The sequence below is a fragment of the Symphalangus syndactylus genome, chromosome 1, assembly GCF_028878055.3.
Source record: "Symphalangus syndactylus isolate Jambi chromosome 1, NHGRI_mSymSyn1-v2.1_pri, whole genome shotgun sequence".
NCBI lineage: Eukaryota > Metazoa > Chordata > Mammalia > Primates > Hylobatidae > Symphalangus > Symphalangus syndactylus.
This window is the reverse complement of record NC_072423.2, coordinates 95,216,153-95,226,057: the sequence shown is the minus strand read 5'-3', so window position 1 is coordinate 95,226,057 and position 9,905 is coordinate 95,216,153. Positions and strand designations below refer to the sequence as shown.

General features: G+C 50.1%; 1 protein-coding gene across 3 annotated transcripts; it reads left to right on the top strand.

Moving 5' to 3' along the window:
* Window positions 1-4,873: 4,873 nt before the first annotated feature.
* Window positions 4,874-8,089, top strand: MRPL11 (mitochondrial ribosomal protein L11). 3 transcript variants are annotated; one of them, XM_055264741.2, is made up of 5 exons: window positions 4,874-5,225; window positions 5,674-5,769; window positions 6,493-6,586; window positions 6,665-6,824; window positions 7,812-8,089. In XM_055264741.2, exons 1-5 carry the CDS (start codon window positions 5,181-5,183, stop codon window positions 7,915-7,917), a joined length of 501 nt encoding a protein of 166 aa, XP_055120716.1. In that variant the 5' UTR covers window positions 4,874-5,180; the 3' UTR covers window positions 7,918-8,089. The 3 variants fall into 3 exon arrangements, with proteins under 3 accessions (XP_055120716.1, XP_055120552.1, XP_055120629.1); XM_055264577.2 differs by having other exon boundaries at window positions 4,874-5,303; XM_055264654.2 differs by lacking the exon at window positions 7,812-8,089 and adding an exon at window positions 7,019-7,113 and having other exon boundaries at window positions 5,075-5,303.
* Window positions 8,090-9,905: the final 1,816 nt, after the last annotated feature.

Genomic DNA, 9,905 nt, shown 5'->3' with positions numbered 1-9,905 from the left:
CTGAAGGTTGTGGGTTTACCGGAATGAGGGCAAGGAACACCTGGCCCACCCAGGGTGGAAAACCACTTAAAGGTGTTCCTAAACCACAAACAATAGCATGAGTGATTTGTGCCTTAAGGTCATGTTCCTGCTGCAGATAACTAGCCAGAGCCCACCCCTTTGTTTCAGCCCATCCCTTTGTTTCAGCCCATCCCTTTGTTTTCTATAAGGAATACTTTTAGTTAATCTATAATCTATAGAAATAATGCTTGTCACTGGCTTGCTGTCAATAAATATGTGGGTAAATTTCTGTTCGTGGCTCTCAGCTCCGAAGGTGGTGAGACCCCTGATTTCCCACCCCACACTCTATATTTCTGTGTGTGTGTCTTTAATTCCTCTAGTGCCACTGGGTTAGGGTATCCAAGACCGAGCTGGTCTTGGCAAACAGTGTAAGAGAGATATTGAGAACTTCCCTATCCCTTCCACACAGCAGGCATCTAGCATGTTCCCTCTTAGGGAAGTTCCCATGGGACAGGGAGAGATTCACTTTTTAAAAATTTTTAAATTATTTATTTATTTATTTATTTATTTACTTATTTATTTATTTTAGACAGAGTCTTGCTCTGTCGCCCAGGCTGGAGTGTCATGGCACAATCTCGGCTCACTGCAACCTCTGCCTGCTGGATTCAAGCAATTCTGCCTCAGCCTCCTGAGTAGCTGGGATTACAGGCGCGTGCCACCACACCCAGCTAATTTTTGTATTTTTAGTAGAGATGGGGTTTCACCATGTTGGTCAGGCTGGTCTCAAACTCCTGACCTCGTGATCCACCCGCCTTGGCCTCCCAAAGTGCTGGGATTCTAGACATGAGCCACCGCACCCAGCTGAGATTGACTTTTTAAATGCTCCTCTTACAAGTACTGAAGTTAGGAATTCCAAGAAGGAAATGAAGCTACTCCTAGAATATCTCCTCAGTTTAGCAGACCAGCTGGACCAATTCCTAGGACGCAGCTTTTACACTTGGGCTAGAATAATGTCTGTTATAAATATCCTGTTCATAGGAGAAAAAAGGGGAATTATTAGGAGAGTGGCCATGACCATCTGGGAGAGGCAACACCCTCTTGGTCAAGGAGTCTTGCCAGCCCAACAAAAATTTCCAAATGTCAATCCCGAATGGGATAATAATGATCCCAGGGACTGAGGCCAAATGCACAAATGCAGGACCTCAGGGAATTAATAATTAAAGGGATCAAAGAGTTCCCTCCTACAACACAAAATGTCTCAAAGGAATTCAAGATTCAACAAGAAAAAAACTCCCTCTGCACTCCTCCAGAGGCTCAGAGAACAGACAGAAAAAAAAAAAATTACTCCAAACTAGATCTGGAGGACCCAGTAGGGCAAGGCCCTTTGGAGGTTAACTTTGTAAGTAAGAGCTGGCCTTGCATGCCAGGGAGTGAAGCTGCAGGCATGGAGGCAGCAGGAGCCACAGAGCTGGAGCACACAGCCGAGATAAAGGCGGACAGTGTGAGAGAGCTAGTGTGAGCAAATCACTAATAAGAGAACTAATGTATTTATTACACAAAGGGAGTCACTGGGGATCCCAGGCTCTGTGTGATGCAATTTAAGTTCCTCTGCCGCGGCTCCAGCCGGTCTCTCCATTCGGGGTCCCTGACTTCCTGCAACACCACACCTGGCTAATTTTTTATTTTATTTTATTTTTTTGGTTAGAGATGGGGGTCTCAATATGTTGTCGGGATTGGTTTCAAACTCCTGGGCTCAAGCAGTCCTCCCACCTCAGCCAAATTGCTGAGATTACAGGCATGAGCCACCGCTCCCAGCCTACAATAAAAGCATTTGCCTCATGCCATTATGAGTATTAAATAATAATGCACTTGTGCTTAACACAGTGCCTGACACAGAGCAAGTGCTCAGAAAACAAGTTAAATGATATGCCAGGCAAGGTGTCAGAGCCCTGGCATGAGGAAATGTTTGACTCGTGGGTTGGTAAGAAGGATTTACTGACAAACAGTATAGGTTTGAAAAGGAAAGTTTTCTTTTCCCCCCCGAGACGGAGTTTCGCTCTTGTCGCCCAGGCTGCAGTGCAATGGTGCCATCTTGGTTCACTGCAACCTCCGCCTCACAGGTTCAAGTGATTATCCTGCCTTTGTCTCCCGAATAGCTGGGATTACAGGCATGCGCCACCTCACCTGGCTAATTTTGTATTTTTAGTAGAGACGGGGTTTCTCCATGTTGGTTTGGCTGGTCTTGAACTTCTGACCTCAGGTGATCCCCGCCCCCCCCACCTCGGCCTCCCAAAGTGCTGGGATTACACGTGTGAGCCACTGTGCCTGGCTGGAAAGTTTTATTAGAAAGAACACTGCAGAAGAGTGCAGAGGGACGCATCAGCAAGAGAGGACGGACCATGCTGGTGGATTTTCCTTAGGGGTATTTATGGACCTTAAAGAGGGAGCTTGAGGGCAATTTGGACCACACTAGCCACGTAGGTCTGATAAATATTACATTTGTAGTAATTCTGGTGCCTTAATATCAGCAAGGGTTGAAAAATGAGTTTTGGCATGGCATTCCTGAGATGTATAGAAATTCTAGTTGCTTATAAATTTTAAGTTGAAAAGAGTCCTGGAACCAGATGCCAACATTGGATACTAGTGAGAGGTGACAGCATGCTGGCAGCCCTCACAGCCCTCGCTCGCTCTCGGTGCCTCCTCTGCCTGGGCTCCCACTTTGGCAGCACTTGAGGAGCCCTTCAGCCCGCCACTGCACTGTGGGAGCCCCTTTCTGGGCTAGCCAAGGCCGGAGCCGGCTCCCTCAACTTGTGGGGAGGTGCAGAGGGAGAGGCGCGGGCGGAACCGGGGCTGCGCGCAGTGCTTGCGAGCCAGCACGAGTTCTGGGTGGGCGTGGGCTTGGCAGACCCCGCACTCGGAGCTGCCGGCCGGCCCCACCGGCCCCGGGCGGTGAGGGGCTTAGCATCTGGGCCAGCAGCTGCTGTGCTCAATTTCTCACGGGGCCTTAGCTGCCTTCCCGCCAAGCAGAGCTCGGGACCTGCAGCCCACCATGCCTGAGCCTCCCCCAACCCTCCCCCGTGGGCTCCTGTGCGGCCCCAGCCTCCCCAACGAGCACCACCCCTTGCTCCAGGGCACCCAGTCCCATCGACCACCCAAGGGCTGAGGAGTGCAGGCACACAGCACAGGACTGGCAGGCAGCTTCACCTGCAGCCCCAGTGTGGGATCCACTGGGTGAAGCCAGCTGGGCTCCTGAGTCTGGTGCAGACGTGGAGAACCTTCATGTCTAGCTAAGGGATTGTAAATGCATCAATGGACACTCTGTATCTAGCTACTCTGGTGGGGACTTGGAGAATCTTTATGTATAGCTAGGGTATTGTAAATACACCAATCGGCACTCTGTATCTAGCTCAAGGTTTGTAAACACACCAATCAGCACCCTGTGTCTAGCTCAGGGTTTGTGAATGCACCAATCGACACTCTGTAGCTACTCTGGTGGGGACTTGGAGAACCTTTGTGTGGACACTCTGTATCTAGCTAATCTAGTGGGGACGTGGAGAACCTTTGTGTCTAGCTCAGGGATTGTAAACGCACCAATCAGCACCCTGTCAAAACAGACCACTCAGCTCTCTGTAAAATGGACTAATCAGCAGGATGTGGGTGGGGCCAGATAAGAGAATAAACGCAGGCTGCCTGAGCCAGCAGTGGCAACCTGCTCGGGTCCCCTTCCATACCATGGAAGCTTTGTTCTTTTGCTCTTTGCAATAAATCTTGCTACTGCTTACTCTTTGGGTCCACACTGCCTTTATGAGCTGTAACACTCACCGCGAAGGTCTGCAGCTTCACTCCTGAAGCCAGCGAGACCACGAACCCACCGGGAGGAACAACTCCAGACACACCGACTTAAGAGCTGTAACACTTACTGCGAAGGTCCGCAGCTTCACTCCTGAGCCAGCGAGACCACTAACTCCACCAGAAGGAAGAAACTCCGAACACATCCGAACAAACTCCGGACACGCGGCCTTTAAGAACTGTAACACTCACCGCAAGGGTCCACTGCTTCATTCTTGAAGTCAGTGAGACCAAGAACCCACCAATTCCGGACACACTAGAGAAGTTTAATTACTTTTCAATTCCTCAGATGAGGAGTTTTTGTTTCTGGTCACCAGGTGATTTTTGTTCTCCTCATGATTCAAAGGTCACCAGGTGATTTTTGCTCTCCTCATGATACAATAAGATGCTGGCTTATTTGGTCACAGATGATATATCGAATGTTCTGGGTCTGTTAAGCCTCACAACAACTCAGGTTTTATCTTAATTGTACAGATAATAATAGCACATGCTGACTAGGTGCCAGGCATTGTTTTAAGCACTTTGCTAACTTAGTCCTCACAGCAATCCTAAGAGGTAGGTGCTACATATTACAATACCTGCTGTACTGGGGAGGAGACAAAGCATAAGAAACTTGATTAAGTTCACATGCAGTGGCGCAATCCTGGCTCACTGCCGCCTCCAATTCCTGGGCTCAAGTGATCCTCTCGCCCAGTAGAGACGGGGTCTTGCTGTGTTGCCCAGGCTGGTCTCAGACTCCTGGGCTCAAGCGATCCTCCTGCCTTGGCCTCCCAAAGTGCTGGGATTACAGGAGTGAGCTACCGCGCCCAGCTCAGGGTCTACACTCTTAACCGTACTGCCTTTCAACAGCATGTGAGGAACAAAGAGAGGAGAGAGAGACTCCCGTTACCAATCAGGAGCTCCAGGTGTATTTCAAACCCTAGGATTATCACCGTGTGCAGCAGATGGCGCCCTGGCGCATAGCAATTGGCCGGACCTGCACACGGAGTCAAAACTACCATACCCACAATGCTATGGGGTATCAAGGTCCCACCCTACTAGTTAGCTGTCCGAGGTAGTGCCGGTGCGCGTTCCTGTGGGAATGTGTGTTCCTAGGCCATTCGGGCCCTTGCTTTATCTGCATAAGACAAGTTAAAAAGTGTTTTATCCTCCTCTCATCCTCCTTGTCTTACTAGTTGGCGAGCAATAGGGCTTAAACAAGGCTGCTGTTTGTTGGCCTCACCTGCCCTAGCCTAACGTGAGGACCCTTGACCTCTGGCCCAAGATGGTGGCGCCCAGAGCTTCGCTCTTGCTGCTCCCCTGAGGTGAACTGAAGCCAGCAGCCCCACATCATGTCGAAGCTCGGCCGGGCCACCCGGGGCCTCAGGAAGCCCGAGGTCGGCGGTGTGATCCGGGCCATCGTGCGGGCAGGCCTGGCCATGCCCGGGCCCCCACTAGGCCCAGTGCTGGGTCAGGTGCGGCCGCGGCGGGAACCCGACATGGGGGGTTGTCGAGGATGGTGGAAGCTAGGACGCGGATGGAGGGCGCTGGCCCTGGAACCACCCGGGCCTCGGTTCAGAGCTCGGCTCTGCTTCTCACACGCTTTATGTCCTTGTGCTGGTTACAAAGCGTCTTCCACCTGGGCTTCCTCATCCCTTCTTCAATGTGCTGTGATGAGGATAACGTAGGAAGATGCGTACGATCTTCTGGCTCATGGAGGGGTAGTTGAATCTGGGTAGAGATGGGAACACAGAGAAGTGAAGGAGGAGGGAACGGACGGCGCCTCCTGGGCGGTAGGGAGCCGTGCCCTCCTCTCACCACTATCCCCTTCTGCTTTCCTCACAGAGAGGCGTTTCCATCAACCAGTTTTGCAAGGAGTTCAATGAGAGGACAAAAGACATCAAGGAAGGCATTCCTCTGCCTACCAAGATTTTAGTGAAGGTGGAGTCTGGACTCTGATCCCTGGTTTCCTTTTCCCTCTGTTCTTCCTCGGCCCTGGGACTGGTCATCTGGGGTTGTTTCTCTGCTCCTGACTTGAATTCCTATTACTGGGCTCCACTTTCCCCATTTAGGACTAGATCATATTTTTTCTGAACCAGCCCCATCTTGCCATGTTGCAGTTCCTCCCTTTGCCCCTCCATCTCACTGGGGCTTCCAGAGCAGAATTAGGGCAGGAATAGCGGGGACAGGGATGTGTGCTGCAGATTTATTTTTTCTTTTCTTTTCTTTTTTTTGAGATGGACTTTTGCGCTTGTCGCCCAGGCTGGAGTGCAATGGCACGATCTCGGCTCACTGCAATCTCCTCTTCCCGGGTTCAAGCAATTCTCCTGCCTCAGCCTTCCCAGTAGCTAGGATTATAGGCGCCCGCCACCACGCCCGGCTAATTTTTTGCATTTTTAGTAGAGATGGGGTTTCACCATGTTGGTCAGGCTGGTCTTGAACTCCTGACCTCAGGTGATCCATCCGCCTTTTCCTCCCAAAGTGCTGGGATTATAGGCATGAGCCACTGCGCCTGGCCCAGATTTATTTTTTTCTTGTGATTCTGTGGTCTTTTTGAGGGATGCCATAGGCAAGTGAGATGAAGGAAGCAGGGGCAGGACATTAGAAGTTCCCTGGGATGGGGCAGTAGGAAGAGAGAATCTCATATTTCTTTTTTCTGTTAAGCCTGACAGGACATTTGAAATCAAGATTGGACAGCCCACTGTTTCCTACTTCCTGAAGGCAGCAGCTGGGATTGAAAAGGGGGCCAGGCAAACAGGTGAGGGCCAGGGTAGGCGTCTGGGGGCTCCAGAAGGAAGCAGTAACACCTGAAGAACCACTTGTTCCTTCCTTCCAGGGAAAGAGGTGGCAGGCCTGGTGACCTTGAAGCATGTGTATGAGATTGCCCGCATCAAAGGTCAGGATGAGGCATTCGCCCTGCAGGACGTACCCCTGTCCTCTGTCGTCCGCTCCATCATCGGGTCTGCCCGTTCTCTGGGCATTCGCGTGGTGAAGGAGTAAGTGTCCTGGCAGGTGCAGTGTGACTAGAGGGCCCAGAAAGCGCTGGACTCGGACACAGCTCAGAGGGCCCATTGCAGTGGGAAAGTCAGCTTTTAAGTCAAGGGACCTTAGATTCTAGAGGATGGGGTGGGGGTGGGAGGCCACATTCATTGATTTGGAATACTCTTATTGGGCACCTGTTATGTATTAGACGTTGTTCTGCAAATGTTCTAAGAAATGGAAAGATCTCCATGAAGGATCCAAGTGGGAGAAGTTCAGTGTGACCCGGGTCTGTCGTCCTAGAGGCAAGTGGAGAATGGTATGAGGGAAGGACCAGTGTAAGGACTTTTGAGCTGTGTCAGGTTCATGGTTGCTCCTGAGGCAAACAGGGGACCCCCGTCATGGGGCTTCGGATGACTTCAGGAATTGTTTCATTGAAGTAAGATGTTGGGTGGGAGGGTGTCTGGTCTAGACAACGGCCGGGACAGAGATAGCATTCAACCCTTTACTGGCCTCTTGCTGCTGTGTCACATCCCATGTCAAGGCTGACAATTGATTATTTCCCAAGAAGAATGGGGTTAAGCATGGAGCAGACACGGACTTGACTTTTCTCAAATCTTTTTTTTACTGGGAACATGGAGATGGGTAAATCTGACCCCGTCCTGGGAGAGACACACATGCTCAGCCCCGTGACGTCATTGTACAGCATATTTTGGGGCACAGAGTACCCCAGTTAATATGGACTGGGGTCTGGCTGATGCCTCAAAGGATGAGTAGGGATTTAATAAGGGAACAAAAGATAGGGGTATTGGGGGTTGGGAGATGTTGTCCCTGGAGAGGAAATGAGCAAAGGTATGGAGGCTGGGAAGTCAGGGAGGGAGAAGGGGCCAGGCAAGCTGGGCTCTGAGACAGAGGCCCCTTCAAGCCCCTGCAAGACACAGGGTCCTGTGAGCTCCCACTGGTGACCAATCATGTGCCAACCATTTGTCTTTTTTCACTTGCAGCCTCAGTTCAGAAGAGCTTGCAGCTTTCCAGAAGGACCGAGCCATCTTCCTGGCTGCTCAGAAGGAGGCAGATTTGGCCGCCCAGGAAGAAGCTGCCAAGAAGTGACCCTTGCCCCCCAACTCCCAGATTTCAAAGGAGGCAGTTGCAAAGGCTGTGCCCAAGGATGGGAAGGAGGTCACACCAATATGATGATGGTTTTCATGACTTTGAATGATATATTTTTGCACATCTAGCTGTATCGAGGCATCAGGCCTGAATAAACATCCTTTCTTACCAACTGTCATCTTCTATCTTGGAACCTCAGGGAAGGGGACCAGTACTGGTGGTAGCCAACATGGGCAGACATTAGGAAATTGGGGTCTTCATGCTGCTTCTCAGATGTGCAAACTGAGGTTCAGCCAAGCAAAGTAACTCGCCCAGGTCCTTTTTTTTCTTTTCTAAGTTATAATTTTGTTTTATTGCCCAGGTTCTGAATTGGTGCCAGAGGTAGGAATAGAACCCAGGCCTTCTCATTTGAAATCCTGTGTTCTTCCCCTCCCCAGGGTGAGAACTATGGGTGCTAGGGCTGGGGTGTATTGCTTACTTCTTCCATCCAAAATCTCTTTTATCTCTGAACAACTTGCCACCTCAGCAGAAACAAGTCCCTGTGGAGATCTCAGTTCAGCCCCAGACAGGGTTACTATGTGGAGTACCCAGATCCCAGGGGCTACTTCAGGCCCTTCTACTAAGCTCCTGACCCTGGCTCTGCTTCAGATGTTGGCTGAATATGAACTATTGTAGGGCTGACAGCTACAGACCACAGAAAGAGCAAAGCTTCAGCAGGTTCCTGCCTGATGGCAGAAGTCCTCGGGAAGCCCTTGGCCTTTTATTTCCTCATTGTCCTTTCAGAGAAGAGGGCAGGAGTTAGGGGAGAAAGGAGATTCGCATTTACTGAGCATCTGTTATGTGCTAGACACTTCATTTTACACTGAGAAAATATGGAAAAGCATAGATAAACACCTAAAAGAAAATAAAAACCTCATGTTTTCACCACCCAGATGAGACTTCTGCTAATATTTGGTGTATATCCTTTCTGCTCTTTTTTCTTTGTGTGTGTATTTATGTATAATGCTTTTTGAAAAAACAAACTGGGGTCATACTCTATATAGCTGTACAACGCTGTATACTTTCAAGTTGGCAACTATGTAGAACATTTAAAAATTATCTTTTTTTTTTTTTTTTTTAAGACGGAGTCTTGCTCTGTCGCCCAGGCTGGAGTGCAGTGGCGCCATCTCAGCTCACTGCAAGCTCCGCCTCCCGGGTTTACGCCATTCTCCTGCCTCAGCCTCCCGAGTAGCTGGGACTACAGGCGCCCGCCACCACATCGGCTAATTTTTTTTGTATTTTTAGTAGAGACAGGGTTTCGCCATGTTAGCCAGGATGGTCTCGACCTCCTGACCTCATGATCTGCCTGCCTCGGCCTCCAAAGTGCTGGGATTACAAGCATGAGCCACTGTGCCTGGCCAAAAATTATCTTTTTTTTTTTTTTTTTTTGAGACGGAGTCTCGCTCTGTCGCCCAGGCTGGAGTGCAGTGGCGCAATCTTGGCTCACTGCAAGCTCCGCCTCCCGGGTTCACGCCATTCTCCTGCCTCAGCCTTTCCAAGCAGCTGGGACTACAGGCGCTTGCCACCACGCCCGGCTAATTTTTTTGTATTTTTAGTAGAGACAGGGTTTCACCGTGATCTCGATCTCCTGACCTCATGATCTGCCCGCCTCGGCCTCCCAAAGTGCTGGGATTATAAGCGTGAGCCATCGTGCCTGGCTAAAAATTATCTTTTAAAACAATTTTAAATGATGGCTTAGTGGCTTAGTTTGTTTTTTTGTTTTTTTTTTTTTTTGAGATGGAGTCTCACTCTGTCTCCCAGGTTGGATGGAGTGCAGTGGCACAATCTTGGCTCACTGCAACTTCTGCCTCTCAAGTTCAAGTGATTCTCCTGCATCAGCCTCCCAAGTAGCTGGTGTTACAGGCGCATGCCAACCACACCTGGCGGATTTTTTTGTATTTTTAGTAGAGACAAGGTTTCACCATGTTGGCCAGGCTGGTCTCGAACTC

Coding starts and splice junctions, on each gene's coding strand:
- MRPL11 (XM_055264577.2), top strand. CDS start 5,181: ATGTCGAAGCTCGGCCGGGCCACCCGGGGCCTCAGGAAGCCCGAGGTC. Junction 5,770..6,492: donor CTACCAAGATTTTAGTGAAG/GTGGAGTCTGGA, acceptor TTTTCTGTTAAG/CCTGACAGGACATTTGAAAT. Junction 6,587..6,664: donor AAAGGGGGCCAGGCAAACAG/GTGAGGGCCAGG, acceptor CCTTCCTTCCAG/GGAAAGAGGTGGCAGGCCTG.